The sequence below is a fragment of the Delphinus delphis genome, chromosome 12 (assembly GCF_949987515.2).
Source record: "Delphinus delphis chromosome 12, mDelDel1.2, whole genome shotgun sequence".
NCBI lineage: Eukaryota > Metazoa > Chordata > Mammalia > Artiodactyla > Delphinidae > Delphinus > Delphinus delphis.
In genome coordinates, this window is record NC_082694.2 from 26,844,137 (window position 1) to 26,861,709 (window position 17,573).

General features: G+C 49.1%; 3 protein-coding genes across 5 annotated transcripts; 2 read left to right on the forward strand and 1 right to left on the reverse strand.

The window, feature by feature from the left end:
* Positions 1-99: 99 nt before the first annotated feature.
* WDR54 (WD repeat domain 54) lies at positions 100-3,900 on the reverse strand. Of its 2 annotated transcripts, none has more exons than XM_060027751.1 (10): positions 3,808-3,900; positions 3,208-3,496; positions 2,978-3,040; positions 2,512-2,578; positions 2,368-2,421; positions 1,913-2,040; positions 930-1,030; positions 677-830; positions 402-476; positions 100-317 (listed from the first exon to the last, which is right to left on the reverse strand). In XM_060027751.1, the coding sequence occupies exons 2-10, from the start codon at positions 3,427-3,429 to the stop codon at positions 186-188; spliced, it is 996 nt and encodes a 331-aa protein (XP_059883734.1). In that variant the 5' UTR covers positions 3,430-3,496; positions 3,808-3,900; the 3' UTR covers positions 100-185. The 2 variants fall into 2 exon arrangements, with proteins under 2 accessions (XP_059883734.1, XP_059883733.1); XM_060027750.1 differs by having other exon boundaries at positions 110-317; positions 668-830.
* Positions 3,901-6,889: 2,989 nt separating this feature from the next.
* C12H2orf81 (chromosome 12 C2orf81 homolog) lies at positions 6,890-8,702 on the forward strand. The gene is given in 2 exon segments (XM_060027752.2): positions 6,890-7,289; positions 7,292-8,702. Coding segments are annotated over 2 exon segments (1,602 nt in total). The 5' UTR covers positions 6,890-6,986; the 3' UTR covers positions 8,591-8,702.
* A 682-nt stretch (positions 8,703-9,384) lies between these two features.
* Positions 9,385-16,229, forward strand: LOC132435313 (retinol dehydrogenase 12-like). 2 transcript variants are annotated; one of them, XM_060027488.1, is made up of 7 exons: positions 9,385-9,595; positions 9,783-10,022; positions 10,316-10,405; positions 13,005-13,193; positions 13,684-13,790; positions 13,866-14,045; positions 15,490-16,229. In XM_060027488.1, the coding sequence occupies exons 1-7, from the start codon at positions 9,418-9,420 to the stop codon at positions 15,550-15,552; spliced, it is 1,047 nt and encodes a 348-aa protein (XP_059883471.1). In that variant the 5' UTR covers positions 9,385-9,417; the 3' UTR covers positions 15,553-16,229. The 2 variants fall into 2 exon arrangements, with proteins under 2 accessions (XP_059883471.1, XP_059883472.1); XM_060027489.1 differs by lacking the exon at positions 15,490-16,229 and having other exon boundaries at positions 13,866-15,081.
* The last annotated feature ends 1,344 nt before the right edge of the window (positions 16,230-17,573 follow it).

Sequence of the window (17,573 nt, forward strand, 5' to 3'; positions counted from 1 at the left end):
GCCTTCACCTGGTTCTTGAGGACAGGTTGCTTCTTGGCTTGGTCTGGACCTGTCACATCCCCCCATCCCTGGAGCTTAGTTCACTAGTTGTGAAGTATGACTATGATACTGAGTAACCAGACAAGGGCTGGGTGGAGGTGGGTACTTTATAAATACCACAGGGGAAACGGAGGGCTGCTTTTCTCTCACATGCTGCTGAATCTCAGGATCTCGGCGAGGTCATAGCCAGTCACAGCAAAGGAGCTGCCTGCAGGATCACAGAATCGGGCACCACACACCTGGGTGTCGGGTACACACTCTCCATGACAGTGCTCCACCTGGGAGAGAGGAGAGCTGCTCAGGGCCTGCTGCCTCATGCTTGGGTCCTCATTCCACTCCCCTTCCCATTCCACAAGACACACCTCAATGTAGCCACCCTCTGGGCTTCTGCTTAGCTTCCAGATGTGTACAAAGGTGTCCTCAGCCGCAGAGAGTAGCTATAAAAAAAAAGGCAGGGAGGACCAGTGGAAGTCAGAACGTGCTGACAGGGGACTGGTGTAGGCTGTAGAGCCCAGTCCAGGTGCCTGAGGAGGGGCTGACACTGAGTGGCAGAGATAAGCCTGTGGAGTTCCTCTCAACATCCCAGCACCAGGAACAAGGGTATGTAGGGACAGAGGAGGAGACTGACCTTGCCCACCTCAGGAGCCAGATCCAGGGCACAGATGGCCCGGGCGTGGGCGTCGATCTGGACATGTAGAGTTCCTGTACTGGCTTCATACAGACGCACTTGCCCGTTCCCATAGCCTGCTGCTATGGTCCCCTGCCACAGCTGCACAGAAGGGCACGGGACCCTGCAAGAGTGATACCCTACTTTGATTTCCCAGACCCAAGCCTACTCCCCACCCGGAAGCTACCTCAGGAAGGCCTCAGCCCCCTTCCGCCTCACCTACCCGAATCCTGGAATTCGGGTCAATAATTTGAATTCAGGCCCTGACTGCCAGACACACAGCAAGCCTGAGTCATCTGCTGTCACCATGTCAGCCACGCAGTCCTGAGGGGAAAGGCAGGATCAGCCCTTCCCTTTCTCCCCTGCTGGGTCCTGTATACAGGGCAGCAGGGGAAGGGAAGCAGTATTTGCATCTTTGCCTCTCCAGGGAAAGGGCAAGATGTGAAGCCATCACTGGCTGGAGGGGTCCCCTGGAGGCATAAAATGCTTTCCTTGTATTCTTTATAGTCTCACTCCCTACCCTGACCCCAACACACACACCATGTGTTTGGGTATATAATTGTCCTCATTGGATGGATGATGAAACTGAGGCCATAGTGTTAGGACCTTCTGGAGGTCTTGCAGTGAGCCAGCCACAGTCATGACTAGACTCTGGGCCTCTTGACAACCCCTAAATCCAGGCAGCCAACATAGCCCATGGGCCCAGCTCTGTGCCAGGTGCGGTGTAACATAGGAATTAGATGATACATACCCTGTTTTCAAGAGGTTTACAATCCAACTGGGGAGACAAGAGTTGTCTGAGGGCAGTATCAATTCAGGGTTCAGCTAAGGGAGATCAGCGGGAGCTGGAATAGGGGGAAGGCTTCCTGGAGAGGATAGCACTGGAGGTGGGCCTGAACTTACCGAAGTTCAGAGAAGGAAGCCACACATGTCAGAGCTGGAAAGTATCTCAGAAACCATCTGTCCCAACTCTTCCATTCACACCAGTATTGTAAAGTGTGAGTGAACTATTAAATGCCACGTAAATGTAAAGTATCTCAGGCTTCATCACTGGAACTGAGGTTGCTAAAGCCTAGGAAAGTGCGGCAATTTGCCCAAAGTCATCCAGCTGCTTCGTGGCAGAGCCACGGCTGGAACCCAGGTCCCGTGCCTCCCAAGGTGGGGAGGCCCCCAGATTCACTGGAACAGTAGGGGGAATCCACTCACCTGTCCCTGGGCAGGCTCGGTGGCAATGTCTGTGACTGGTGTCTGGTGCCCAGCCAGCTCTTCACTCAGTACAATGTTGGGACCCTTGGCTGGGATGTCAAAAACCAGTACCCGGCCTGACCACATTCCTGCAGAACCAGTGCTCCACTGATGGCTTCCTGATCCTCCCAGGTCTCCAGCCACCACACTCAGCACTCCCTCCATCCCAGAAACCTTAGTAACAAACCCACCTCTCACTGCTCCAACAGCCCCACCCCTACCTTCACTACCCTTTTCCTATCCCACCCTGCCCCTATGAACCCCACCATGGCTTTTTGGAGTCTCTCAGATCCCCCTTCACTCCCACCCTTCCCTCTAACACTGCACAATTTCCTCAGACCTTTGGCATCCTCCTGCCCAAAGGCTATACCCCTATACCTCAGCACCCCCCAACGCCCTGCCCTTGGCCCCCTCACCCACACAGATGAAGTGGCCACTGGCAGCAATTCCTCGGGCAAACACAGCCTGCACTGAGAGGGGAAAATGATTAGAAATAGCGTCTCCCCTAACCCCAGCAAACCCTCCCTACCCCCACCCAACCCACTCAGTCCTGCAGGTACCTAGAGAGGCATCTCCAGCATCCAGTGCATGCCAATAGACCATGACGGAGCCATCAGACTCATACATCTGAAAGACCAAGGCAAGGATGGGGTCATGACGCAGCTGACCTTTGCTGAGCTCTGTGCTGATTACTCCACATACTCATGTTAGCCTTAGCCCATCTAATCCTCAAAACCACCCTGGGAGGTAGGCACTACTTCTATCTCCATTTAACAGAGGAGACACTGGGGCTCTGAGAAGTTAACTGAATTGCCCAAGGTCATACAACTTATAAAAGGGCAGATACTGGAGACAGCACTTGAGAACTGGAAAACAAGGAAGGCATGAAGATGAGAAATAAGGTAGAGGGGGCTAAGCATTTTAACAGCTTGGAAATGTTTAGAAATAAATGGGGTAAGGTCTAGGGGCCTTGGAGAGAAGTAGAGAAGACCCTAGTGGGGGAGGGCAGGAAGGTCCTCTTCTTACTTGTATTCCTCGATGTGAGGTGAGTACCAGCAATACTCGGAAAGGGAGGACACACCAGTGGACCTAGAGGGAGATGAATCAGAGTAGGAAGAAGTGGTCAGAGCAGGGGAATGAGGACTCAAAAGTGTGGAAATTCAGATGGTTAGGGAAGGCCTGTTCCTTGAGGTTTGGAGAGGAAGAACTGGTTTAGGGTTGGGTTCAGTAACACCACTCCTAACTCCACGCCTCACCTGGGTGATAAGTGGGGGGCTTACTCCAGCGCTCTCCTTAGCTTGGAGTTGGCGCTGGGCCAAGGGCACACCCTCAGGAGCAGCGCTGAGAAGCTGGGCGCTGGGTCCATGGACTACTCCAAAATGTGTGAGGTTGCGGCCGGGCAGCTGCAGCACACTGAGGTTGTTGCACAGGGCGGCGGCTGAGCCTCGAAGGGGGATGGAGCGCTCCCGGCGGAACATCCTTGGGGAGAGACGCCCGAATCACAGGCGCGCGGAAGACAGACGACAGCGGAGATTCCTGTGGGGGCTGGGAGGTGGGAGTGGGTGCTGTCACGAGGCACTGGGAGAGACCCCTGAGATTGGGTAGTGATGTGAATGAGGGCCTCGAGGATGGTGATGGGGGATCACATGGCGTGGGAAGGGTATTGTGGAGCAGGCAAGGGGAACCCTAGGGCTGAGTCATGAGGCGACAGGGGTTCCCAGAGGAGGAATTGCGGTGGCCCAGGACTCAGTGGCCCCAAGAGCCCGAGCCAAGGCGGGATGAAGCAGGGTAGCCCCCAGGCCCTTCCTCCCTCGCCCTGGCTCCCCGAAGCCCCCGGACCAGGTCAGAGTTCACACCAGCAGCTTGCCGGACACGAGAAGCGTCCCGTCCCTCCGAATCCGCCGCCACCATAGAGACGACGCACGTACGCACGACCGTTGGGTGGGGCGAGCAACCCAAACGTGCAGCGCGCAGCGCTGCTGCCAGGTCAACTGTAGGCGGGGCGAGCCCGCCAGCGGCGTGGTTGCCGAGGCGACCGATAGGCGGCAGCAGCAGCGGCGGCGGGACAGGAAAGCAGCTGGATGCCCGGGGCTGGAGCTACAGCTGCGGCGATGACGCACGAAGGCCCGGTGAGCTTTAGCTCAGCTGAGGGTGCCCCAGAGCGGGGATAGACCGTTAAGATCGGTGTCCTGAACCGTGGGCCAGCTCTGTGCCACCCGGCGCCCGCCCTTCATGCAGGCATTCAAGATGACCAAGGAAGCCATGTCGGTGCACTAGGGCAGAAAATCTACACCTGCACCACGCCCACTCACAAGCATTTTCACACTTGGAACCTGAGGGAAAGGGGTTAAATGGGTGGGCTCAGAACAAGAACTCAAGAACAAGAGCTCAAGAACAAGAAGTGACTTTGGAAACAGTTAATGCATGTATAATGTTTCTTATACTGAGGTGTACCCATTTGAATGGATAAACCAGAGTTAGGCATTGGGGAGAGGTGTTGCTAGATATGATACATTTCGAGAATTTCAGGAGGAAGAAATGGATTAAACAACAATTCTGAGGCTGTACTTGAAAGTCAATTGTTTAAAGCCGTTATCACGGGTGTCACATGAGACGCTGGGTGGGGAAGTCTAAGGAACCAACTCTCCCTACCTGCTCTGCTCTGGCCAAGCCTGGACTGGGCCATGGGCCATTCCCTGGGCTTGCCAAGTGGACTGTTCTCTCTAGCAGAGAGAGGAAATGAGGCTTAAGGGATTTTGAGTTCAGCGTGAGGTTTAGGAAACACCAGAGTTGGGGGAGAATGAATTTTGGGGAACACCATGTATGAGGCAATAAGGGTGGGGATGGGGAGGCAAAGGTTTGGGAAGATTACGTTGGGAGGTAAATTTTAGAAGGAATCAGGTTCAGGGAGACTGTTGTGGGGAAATGAGAAAGCTCCCAAGAATCTGCTACTAAATTCCTATGTCCTTAATATGGATTTTGGGGGGACTAGATTTTTCTTTTTCAGTGGATTTTTCTTGATTATAAAAGGATACAAAGTCACTGTAGAGAACTTATAAAATGGAGAAGAGTGTAGGAAAGAAACATATCCACTATTACAATTTTTGTGCTTTCCTTTTCGTCAACACATCGGTTTACATATCTGAGATCATACTTGATATGTAATTTTGTATCCTGCTTCTTTCAGTTAACATTACATCATAAGTATTTACCTATGCTATTGTAAATTCTTCCTAAAGACTGCCTTTAATCATTGCATAATAGTCCATCATATAGGTAGCACACAATTAGCCACCTATTCTCTTTTTGTTAGATGTATGTTTTCAACATTCTGCTATTATAAATGACATCACAGGGACTATTTTAGAGAATATATATTTTCATTTCAGAATATGCCTTTGTGTGTGTTCATAAAACTGGAATTGGTACTTTTGAAGGTTGGACAGCTTTTCAAAAGTTTATTAGTCATCAACAGTTCCACTTTTGTGAAATATTATGTCCTTTGCTTATTATCCTTGGAGGTCTTATGATTTTAAAAAATTTTATGCATTTTTAATGTATTGGGGGATATTTATCCTTTTTTAAAATTTGTTGCTCATATTTTTTGTTTAGGAAGCAGGATAAAGTCAAACTCTGGAGTCAGACAGACTGGCATATGAAATATGACCCCACTACTTCCTTGCTCTGTTGTCCTGGGCAAATTCTGTAAAATGGGGATAAAAATAGTATGTAGTCTAAAAAATGTAGGAATTGAATCCATGTATGTGACTGATATACTTTAAGTGCCAGTAAATGAAAACTACTATTATCACCTTCTAATTAGGAATTTTTTTTTTAAATAAGCAGAGGAAAATTTGACATATATATATATATATATATATACTTATCTATCCATTTCTTTATTATTTCTTACATTACTTTTATGCTTAGGCAGCTGTTTCTCACCCAGAGATTATATGACAATTTAAACTATTTTCCCCTACATTTTAAAATAACTTTATTTATTTTTGGCTGTGTTGGGTCTTCACTGCTGCGTGCGGGCTTTTCTCCAGTTGCAGCGAGCAGGGGCTACTCTTCGTTGTGGTGCGTGGGCTTCTCATTGCGGTGGCTTCTCTTGTTGCAGAGCATGGGCTCTAGGCGTATGGGCCTCAGTAGTTGCAGCACATGGGCTCAGTAGTTGCAGCGCATGGGCTCTAGTTGTGGCTTGTGGGATTAGTTGCTCCTCAGCATGTGGGATATTCCCAGACCAGGGATGGAACCCATGTCCCCTGTATTGGCAGGTGGATTCTTAACCACTGCACCACCAGGGAAGTCCTATTGACTTTTCTTTCTCAAGTTCTTGAACTTGCAAGAGTTTTGAACACTTTGAACTAGTGCAAATAGCAAGGACTGTGCAGTTAGAGCTATATATAGCCTGGGTTCACTGTGTAATCCCAAGCAAGTGGAGGTAAACTGCTGTCAGGTTTCAGTTTCTTTGTCTGTAAAATGGGCCAGTGAGCTGTTATGAAAATTAAATTAGCTAGGTCACACACCTGAAAAGCATCTGTCACATGGTAGTCTCTTAGTAAATTATCCCTCTCTAAAGGCTTTCTTTCCTACTAGACCACTTGAGGAAGCTTCCTCCTAGCCCATAACTGCTTCTCCACTCCTTAGTTTCCCACCCTGACTGCCTTGTTCCTTTCCCACAGAGGCAGGTCCGAGACCGCGGGGTGACCCGATCCAAGGCGGAAAAGGCGCGGCCGCCTACGGCTCCGGTGGTGCTGCAGGTGGACATAGTGCCTGGGCGGCTCACTGAGGCTGAGTGGATGGCGCTCACGGCTCTCGAAGAGGGCGAGGAAGTGGTGGGGGACATCTTGGCTGATCTGCTGGCCCGAGTCATGGACTCTGCCTTTCAAGTCTACCTGACTCAACAGGTGGGCCTGGATCCTTGTTCTCCAGACCCATCTCCCCTCTCCCTGACCCCTCCCTGCTGGGCTGAGACCCTTTCTCGCCTCTGCAGTGCATTCCATTCACCATCAGCCAGGCCCGGGAAGCCATGCTGCAGATCACCGAGTGGCGCTTCCTGGCCAGGGACGAGGGAGAATCTGCAGTGGCAGAGGACCCCACATGGGGCGAGGATGAGGAACCCTTGTCTTGCACGACGGATGCCTGGGCTCAGGGATCCGTGCCCGTGCTACACGCGCTGACCTCGGTGGGGCTGGAGGAGACCTTCCAAGGCGAAGTAAGCTCAGCCCCCAGCTACCTCCCAGCTGTCACCGCTGCCCCCGCCGCGTCTTCGATCTCCTCAGGGCCTCACTGGACTGCTCCAACCTCCTCTCTACCCTTTCTGACGTCTCACCACTCACCCCTCACCTCCACCCTGGTGCATTTCCCCAGGACCAAGAGAACGTGGACCAGATCCCTTTAGGAAGATCGTGGATGGATACAGGCTCTCAGGAGCGGATGGAATCTTGGGAGCGTCCTCCTGAACTGAGAGTCACCCCGGGCCCCCTACCCACCCCGGTCCTGTTTCAGGAGACAGGGCCCAGGGGTCCTTTAGAGAAACTGGACGACCAGGCGAGGGGCCACCTGTTTGCAGTCGGATCCTTGAACGCGAGCAGCCAACCGTCGAAAGAGATGGCGCCCGCCGGCAGTCCCCACCGTTCTCTGGAGCTGTCCTTGGTAGCCAGCCCTCAGGCCTCTGTCGAGAGGGCACAGCCCCTCAGCTCTCAGTTCTCGCTCGAGGACCTCTACTATTCCCAGCCGCAGCCGTACGCGGTTGGAGACCGGCCGGAGCTCAAGGAGGAGAAGGTGCCCCGCATCCCCTCGGTCGTGTCGGTGTCCGGCCCCTCTGCGGGCGGCCCCACCACGCTCAGCGCCTCCGGGGGGTTCCAGCCGCAGCAGCCCGGGCGCGCCGATGCGCGGCCCAGCGCGCTGCACTACAGAATGGGCCGCAAGGCGGCGATGGCGCACCTGGACCCGGCGCGGGTGTCGCGCCACTGGGTGCGCCCGCTGGCGGAGGTTCTGGTCCCAGACTCCGAGACGTCCCCCCTGGAAGCCTACCGCGGGCGCCAGCGGGGCGAGAAGATCGAGGCCCCAGCCGGACCGCAAGCCTCCGCCCCCAGCGTCCGCGTCTCCCCGTCAGTGTTCTTCCCTATCGCACCTGGCGTTCCTTTCCGAGCCTTGGGCCCCGGCCCCAGCCTCCAATTCCCTACTTTAAGTTTAGGCCTACCGTCGCCAGGTTTTGGTTCAAAGCTGCCCTTCGCTAGTCCCGGGCTCCGTTTTCTTGCCACACACCCGGCGCGCCCCGACGTGGCCCGCAGCCCCAGCCCCAGACTATGGCCGGGTGCCAAGTGGCCCAGCGGCTGGGAGGGGGAGGGCGAGTTGCTGGGAGAGCTGTGGGCTGGCCGCACCCGCGTACCTCTGCAGGGCCTGGACCCTGGGGACGGGGAGAGCCAGGATCCTCACAAGTGGCTTCATCCCGTGCCCCGAGTTCTCGAGGCCAAGTGCCAGGTGATGCGGAAGCCCGTGTTGCTGCCGGAAGCACTGGAGCTGGCTCCTGGTGTGAGCATGTGGAACCCAGCCACCCAGGTGCTGCTCAGCTCTGCTGAACCTCAAAAGGAGGACAAAGAAGGTGGCACCTCTCCTCCACCCACATAGGTGCCCCAAAGCCCCAGGTGACCGTGGCACAGCTAATGAAGAGCTCAACCCCCAAAATGTGGTCACTCCCCTCCAAGCGCCTGCCCCATTCTGAGCCCTGAACCTCAGGCAGTGTGAAACCTACCTTCCTTCTGTCTGCTTGCCAGAAATAAACACCTGAGTTGCCTTAAGTATTGGCCTGATGTCTGTCAGTTTCTTCCAAGTGTGTGCTCTCGTGAACTGGAGTGGTCTAGAAGAATATAGAACACTGACTCCAGGGAATAATTCCATTACACCCTTAGGAGACCCTGCTTTAGGGCCAAGGTGGCTCCCCAGCAGAGGCATTCTGGAGAACCATCCCCATCCCCACAAAGGAGCAGACATAAGGGTTCCTAGTGGGGTCTGCCTCAGTTTGGAGAATTTATAAGAGTCTCCTTCCAGTAGGGGAAGAAGGGGATGACCCCACTTAAGCACAGAGTGATTCGAGACATGAGGAAGTTAATTTCCAGTCCCTGGAGCTCTGTCAGTTCATCTTAGAGTGCAAACCCAAGTTTCACTTGGAGACACATTTGAGCCTATGCAGGGTTTAGGGAAACCTGGACTCTCTTGATCTTTGACTTGGACCAGCAATGGAGTGAAGCAATCAGATAGCTAGGGAAAACAATTTAAGGAGGAATTCACTCTCAGTTTCAAACGGGATGCTCAAGCACACCCACGAGTGAGTGCCTCCTTAAATTTTGTGCCTTATGCTCCACACCAACCTCTTGCCTAGTCCTACTCAGCTTTGACTAGTCCCTCCCCACCCTCCCATGGGCAGCACTTCCAGTGGCAGACCAGACTTCGCTGCTATGTCACTGTGGTCTCTACTCAACACCCCAGTCTGGGGTCCTGGCTCTGTCCTCCTCATTCTGGTCCTCCTGCTTAGACTAAGTGTGCAGGTCTGGCATAAGTTGTATCTTTGGGACCTCCAATGCTGCTCCACGGATTTGACTGGGAAGATAGCAGTGGTGACTGGGGCCAACAGTGGTGAGTGCTCCTCCTGCCCTGTCACTTCACTAAGGGCCTCAGCCTCCAACAGCCCCAACAGGGAGGGCAGGGAGGAGGACCAGCACCCACCGTCAGAACATTTGTCTCCCCCCGCACCCCCCCCCCCCACCACGTTGCCCTTTAGTCACTCCCCAGACTAGCATACTCTGAAGCTGCCCTCCCACAGGCATCGGGAAGGCTGTATCCCAGGAGCTGGCCCGCCGCGGGGCACGTGTGATCCTGGCCTGCCGTAGCCGGGTGCGTGGACAGCGAGCCCTGGCCGAGATACAAGCGGCGTCAAAGAGCAACCGTCTCCTGCTTGGTGAGGTGGACCTGAGCTCTATGAACTCCGTCCGAAGCTTCGCTCAGCGGCTTCTGCAGGAGTATCATGAGATACATCTCCTGGTTAACAATGCTGCAGTCTGTGGTATGTGCCTTGACTGCTTCCCCTAAGCACATTTCAGGAACCTCCTTTCTAGCTCAGGGGCCCCAAAACAGGCATCCTCCAAGCCTAACCTGTACAGACCATGGAAACACTGTAATTCAGACACTATCCTAAAAAGCCTACCTTAAGTTATAGCCTCAAACTTCATCGCCCCCATCTCAACACATCCATGCTCCTGTGGCATTTCTACTGAACCCAATATGTCCTCCCCAGACTTTGTCTCCCTCAGGGTCCTCACCCCATCACCCACCACCTATGTTTTCATCTTCTCCCAGGATTCCCCACTACACTTACCCCAGAGGGCCTTGATCTCACCTTTGCCACCAACTACACTGGACCCTTTCTGCTCACAAATCTGCTCCAAGGTAAGGAAGGAGGGGTGCTTACCTTCTGTGCCACCCCCACTTTTCCATTCCCCCGGCATTTTTGTGCTTACTGTCTCCCGTGGTCATCTCCTTTCCCTTGGCACCCAGATGCTTGCTGAGCAATGACCCAGCATATTTTTGCTGTACACAGCAGGGAACCCACCTGGCAACAGTCAGGATTAGGAGGCTGGTAATGGAATCAGCCAGCCCCAGATACAACCAGCAAGAGGATGTAAGATCTACATCCCACCTCTCTTTCCCCCAGCTCTGAGTTCTAGCCAGACTAGTAGAGTCAGTCATCTCAACAAAAGCTTCTTGAGGGTGGTATTAGGCTACTAGAATTAAGGAGGTTTGTATTCTTCCTAGGGAGTGGAGGGATTGGGTGACAGGCACATTCTCCCTAACATTTTCTTTGGCTTGTCTAATAGCCTCTTTAAAAGAAAATTAATTTTTTGGTCAGGTATGACATGTCCAAAGTACAAAAGGGTATGCAGTAGAAAAAAAAAAGACAGAAAGAAAGAAAGAAAAAGTCTCCTCCTCTCTTGGAAAATCAGCTACCCGTTCCCCTCCTGGGAGGCAACTACTATTGCTAGGTCTCATGTACCCTTTAGTGGGTGATTAAATTAGCCCCAACTGGAAAGTGAACAAAGAGCAAGGCCAAACCCTATGCATTTGGTAGGCCAAACCCTACCCATATGCCAGGTCTCATGTACCCTTTACTGGGTGATTAAATTAGCCCCAACTGGAAAGTGAACAAAGAGCAAGGCCAAACCCTATGCATTTGTAAGTATAAATATTTCCCCCCCCTTTCCAAAAATTATAACATGCTACAATACCCTGTCTGTACCTTGCTTAGTAATAGTTTCTTAAACTGCCTTCTCTCCCATCTTCCCTTCTCTAATCTATTCTCCCTTCTGCCACTTCTAAGAAATCACCTTTCATCATATCACTTTCTTGCTTCAAATCCTTTGAAGGAACTCTGTACTTTATATAATAAACTAAACTGCTTCTCTCTCCTTAAAAGACCCTCTGCAGGCTGAGAGTCTCACCTTTGCCTTTCCCAAACCCACACCCTTGTCTCCAGCCAGACAATCTGTATCTCTTGGGCCACACTCTGTTTTTTAATTCTGGCTGTGCTTTTGCGCATGTATTTCCCTCTATCTGGAATACGCTTTCCCATCTCTTTAGCCTGTCTAACTTAATTCAGCTGCCAACACTCAGCACAGATATCACTCGTGCTGTGGATCCTGTCCTGACACCTCTGCCTCCCCCAGCCGTCCCCATTTACAGGACTCCCTTAGTCCCTGTACACATCTCTGTTCCTGCACTGCATGAAGATCAGTCTCCAACTAGGCTGTGAGCCCCTTTGGTCTTCATGTCACTATGTCTGCAAGTTTGGAGTTCACTGTCCTCTTTAAGAATAATCTTGTCTCCAACAAATTTTGGCTAAATACCTCCTGCTCTAGTTTTCATTTGTGATTCTTCATTTAAATGGGGGGCTCAAAATAGTTTTAGCATTTTGAAACAATAAGTAAACTCATATGTGACAACTACAATTTTTTTTTCAATAATTTTATTTATTTATTTATTTTGGCTGCTTTGGGTCTTCGTTGCTATGCACAGGCCTTCTCTAGTTGTGGTGAGAGGGGGCTACTCTTCGTTGCAATGCATGGTCTTCTCAGTGCGGTGGCTTCTCTTTGTTGCGGAGCACTGGCTCTAGGTGCGCGGGCTTCAGTAGTTGTGGCACACAGGCTCAGTAGTTGTGGCTCGCGGGCTCTAGGGCATAGGCTCAGTAGTTGTGGCGCATGGGCTTAGTTGCTCTGCAGCATGTGGGCTCTTCCTGGACCAGGGCTCAAACCCATGTCCTCTGCATTGGCAGGTGGATTCTTAACCACTTCACCACCAGGGAAGTCCTACAACTTTTGATACTTTATATAATCCAGACTTTTTTCTGTATAGTTAGGAACTCTTTTTTTTTTTAATTTACTTGTACCTGTTCTATTGATAGTAATTTTACTTTCACTCTTTTGGAAGATAGTTAAAATTTTAAAAAACCCACACCTTCCCAAGTATTTCTGCACACATTTCTTTTCCCCCTAAACCTAGCACCCATATGTCCTTAGCACCTAGCGTGGTGTCTGCCATAATACAGGGTCCTAGTGAATAACTGTGGAATGAATAAGTAAAAGAATGAATGTATGAATGTGTGAAAGACAGTTTTCACAGCATTTCGAGCCTCTCCTTCCCCTTCTTAGCCATCAGCAAGATAAAAATATAAACAAGGATTAATTAAATTAGCTCCAGCTGGCAAGTGAAAGAAAAGGCAAAACTCCACTTTTACTTTAGGCAAAAAAAAAAACAACCCACTATAATAAAACAAGAGGAAGAGCATTAGGAAAACAGCTAATAAAAATGAAGTCTTAGTTCACATTATGCTGTGCCTCTCCTGGGCGCCTGCCTGGGGACCCACTGACTCTCTCCTGAAAGCCTGGGATGGTCCCTGTCCTCCTGGAGTCTCATGGAGAAGCAGGTTGGGGAGTGGGCATGGGAATTTACTCTAGTACTTGGATTGAAGGTGTGTGGTCCTCTCTCTACCCAGGGGCCCTTCAGCGGGCAGGGTCAGCCCGGGTAGTGAATGTGTCTTCCTTCCGGCAAGCACATGGGTACATTGATGAGGAACATCTGATAGGGGCTGGTAGACCTTTGACCTTCAACCAGAACTATGACTGCAGCAAACTTCTTTTGGCCTCATTCACTGGGAAGCTTGCCCAGAGACTGCAAGGGACAGGTAACTGCCTCTGACACCCCCTACTCCTCCACTCCCAACACTACCTCCCAACACTTCCCATCTCATTCCAATATATTCTGGCCATATAATACTCCCAATATCCCCCAAGCCAGCTGTTAATATCCTCCATTTATCATCTGTGCACCCTATGTTTCTCTCAACCCCATCTTCATATCTCCCTTCGTCCTTTTCCAACTCTCTCATCACCTACAACTTCCCTCTCCTCCAACATCATCCATCATGTTCCCCCTCAAGATCACCCAACACTTTCAAATACTTATGTCTCCTTACTGGCTCAGATATCACAGTTCATGTAAGTTACTAAACACTGACTTCCCTGGTACCACCCCCAGGTCTCTTGTCACCTCTACCCGACAGATCTGAAAGGATCCTCCTCCCCTCATTGCACATTGCAGAACGACACTTAACCCTTTCTTCCCAACATCCTCCTCTCACTTCATTTTGTACTGCATGTGTCTCACCCTCTCAGGTGTGACTGTGAACTCTGTGGACCCAGGTGTTGTATACACGAAGATCATGAGGCATTTCTCTTGGCCATATCACTTCCTCTTCTGGCTCCTCAGCTTCTTCTTTAAGGTGGGTAGTGGAGGGTGGGGCAGGGCTCTGCTGCTGAGTGTCCTTTACTCCTCTTCTTCCCCCGTGTCTCTACAGGATAGCAAACAAGGTGCAATCCCAGTCCTCTACCTGTGCTTGGCAAAGGAGCTGGATGGCATTTCTGGAAAACATTTTAACAGTTCCTGTGTGATAACTCTTCCCCCTGAAGCTGCTCGGGATTGTCACGTGGCCCAAAGCCTCTGGAATACCTCAGTCCGACTAACAAACCTAGACAAGGTGGACTGATCTTCTGTGACCCCTGCCCTAACTAGCCACCCTCTCCTTGACTCCCAGCCCTTACTCTGATTATGCCTTCTGTTTGCTGGCTCCAAGGATCAATCTCTTTGTCCAGTATAGTGACCACTTGCTCTTCCTGTTGGTTCAGGGGCGTGAGAGCTCAGATCAGCCAGGGGACAGTTTCAGCTTCTACTTTACTGCTAGTACTTTGATAGAAGTGTTCATGTCTTGGGCACTAGGATCTCCAAACCTACCGAGTCCCATGTTGTGGTAATGGGGAGTAAGACTCCTTTTGGCGGGTATTAGATGTACCAGTAAGAGGGGAAACTTCTACCTGTGCCTCTTGTTTCCTGGCCTTGGGGGAGACGGTACCACATAGTGTCCTCTGGATTAAGGCATATGCCACATCCTGTAGGAGAGCATCCCAACTTCATAGGGTGTTGTCTCCCAGCTGGTACTGTAACTGAGCCTACAGGTAACCATTCCACCTTTCTGTCAACCAGCTGCTCCTGGGTGCTGAGTCATGCAATAAGGTCAGTGAATTCTGAGAGTGAGAGTGCATTGCTTCTTTTAAATCTACATAAAGTTTGGAATCAGCTTTTCAACTTTCACGTACACAAACCTTGTTGGGATTGCACTACATCTACTTGGGAGGATTGAAGTCTTCACGATAATGAGTTCTAAACATGAGCAAAGTGTACTTTTGTCTATTTAAATCTTCTTAATATCTTTATAAAATTTTGAATAATTTTACCCATAAAGATCTTGCACAAGTTTTATTATATTTAATTCCAGATACCTTACTTTTTATGCTAGTGCAAATGGTATTTTAAAATTTGTATGTTAATCATACATCAAGCAACTTTATTAAGTTATCTAATTCTGACAAGTTATCTGTAGACTTTTGGTTTTTCCACATAGAAAATCACACCATCTGGGAATAATATTTATTTCTTCTCTTTCAACTATTATAAATTTTATTTCTTTTCCTAGACCTTAATTGATTTTCTAGTATTAAACCAAACTTGCATTTAAACCAACTTTGTCAGAGTGTTAATTTTGTATACGTGGCTAAATTTAGTATACTCATGTTTTTGCTTGGAACTGTTTATTCATAAATGAGATTGGCCTGTACTGTACTTTTCCTTACTTATATTGCTATTGTCTGGTTTTGCTGTCATGGATAGATTCATTTTATAAAACAAATTGGGAATTTGTGTTAGTCTAGGGACATTATACGAGAAACAGATGCCAATTAATTGAGGATTAAAGGTACAAGAAACTTGCTAGGGCAAATGGCTGTGAGAGAAAGTGGGGAAGAGGCAGGGAGATCCACCAGACTGTGATACAAGTCTGACCCTGAATAAAGGAGAGAAGGTTGGTTGGGAGCATCTTAGAGTGCAGTGGGATGATTTTTCCTTTTTTTTGGCTGCACTGTGCACAGGATCTTACTTCTCCAACCAGGAATCAAACCTGCAGCCCCTACAGTGGAAGCATGGAGTCTTAACCACTGGACACAGGGAAGTCCCGATTTTTCCATTTTTAAACTCCCTCTCTAATATACAATCTACTTCTGTTCTAAAAATTTTAAGTCCCTGCATATTTATTTAACAGCTTTAATCAATATCTTTATTCTTCTTTCAAACAATACATAGAGCTTAGAGTTCTTTAACATTAATCATTCTCTTTGAATTCATATGCTTTTGTAACCCAATATTTTAATTATATTGTTATTTCATTAATTTCACAAATCAGATATTTTGTTATTTTAAATAGTTGATATTTGTATGGATTTACCCATACGTTTAGTATTTTCTTTGCTCACTCTTCCTTCTTGTGTCTCAGATCTTCCATCTGGGATTATTTTCCTTCTACCCTGAAGTACATCCTTTAGAAGTTCCTTTCATGAGGATTTGCGGTAGACAGAATTCTAAGATGGCTCCCAAGATCCCTACCCACTGTGTACACATTCTCTATAATCTCTTCCCCCTGGGTGTGAGCAGATCTCATGAACATGATAGAATTTTACTTCTGTGATTATGTTATATATTGGGTTAATGGGATTTGCTGATGTAATTAAAGTCTATAACCATTTGGCTTTGTGTGCGTGTGACTGAACAATATTTATTCGTCTACCATACTTTTCTTCACATCTTTCTATATTTGAGTTCCTCAAAGCTTTCCATGGTCTGTGTCATTCATTATTCATTAAATGATCTTAAATTTAATGAACTTAATTTATTAAATGAATAAATTAATGGAGTATCAACTGATCCAGGCATTGTTCTACAGTAATGAGTAGAACAGATAAACATCCATGAATTCAAGAAGTGTATATTCTAGTGGAGTAAGGGAGATAATAAAAATATATGGTAAAATTACATAGCACTCATATGATGCTATGGACACAAGTGAAGCAAGAAAGGAAAGGAGTGCCATGATGAGGGGCCCAGTTTGAAATTTTAGATAGGTTGGTGAGTTAAAGACTCAAGTAACCAATTGGCTTTGAGATAATCAAAGGGGAGGTTATTTTGGGTGGATCTGGCCTAATCAGGTGAGCCCTTTAAAAGGGTTCAGATAGAAGTCAGAGAGATTCTCCTGTTTATCATGAAGAAGCAAACTGCCACATTGTGGAGAAGGCCACGTGGACTCTAGTAGTTGAGTCTTCGGTTCTACGGTTGCAAGGAGCTGAATTTTGCCAATAACCAGTGAGCTTAGAAGAGGACCTGGAGCTCAGATGAGATTGCAGACCTGGATGACACCTTGATTTCGGCCTGGTGAGACCCTGAGCAGAGGACCCAGCTAACCTGTACCCAGACTCATTAGAAACTGTGAGATAATACATGTTTTCTTTTAAGCCAATGAGTTTGTAATAATTTGTTATGCAGCAGTAGACTACTAATACAGGATTTAGTGATAGCAAACTTCTTCAGTGTTGTTTGAAATGTCTTTATTGTACCTTCATTGTTTTTAAACTTCAATAGAAGTACAGTTGATTTAAAATGTTTCAGGTGTATGGGCTTCCCTGGTGGCGCAGTGGTTAAGAATCCTCCTGCCAATGCAGGGGACAGAGGTTCGAGCCCTGGTCCGGGAGGATCCCACATGCCGCGGAGCAACTAAGCCCGTGCGCCACAACTACTCAGCCTGTGCTCTAGAGCCCGCGAGCCACAACTACTGAGCCCACGCGCTGCAACTACTGAAGCCCACATGCCTAGAGCCTGTGCTCCGCAACAAAAGAAGCCACCGCAATGAGAAGCCCGCACACAGCAACGAAGACTCAACCCAGCCATAAATAAATAAATAAAGTGAACTGGGACATACCTTCGATGTTGGTACATTTCAAATTCCATTTTCCCCTCACCTTTCCCCAAATAACCAGTTAAGGAATTTAGCGTTTTTCCTATGTATGGGAAGATGCAAGAGTCTGGGCTCACTGAAATCATTTCTTTGATATGCACCACACCTATCTTAGCCTGTATCCTGTATTTTCACATCCTGAGTGTCCTCAGGGCTCACCATAGGGAGTGG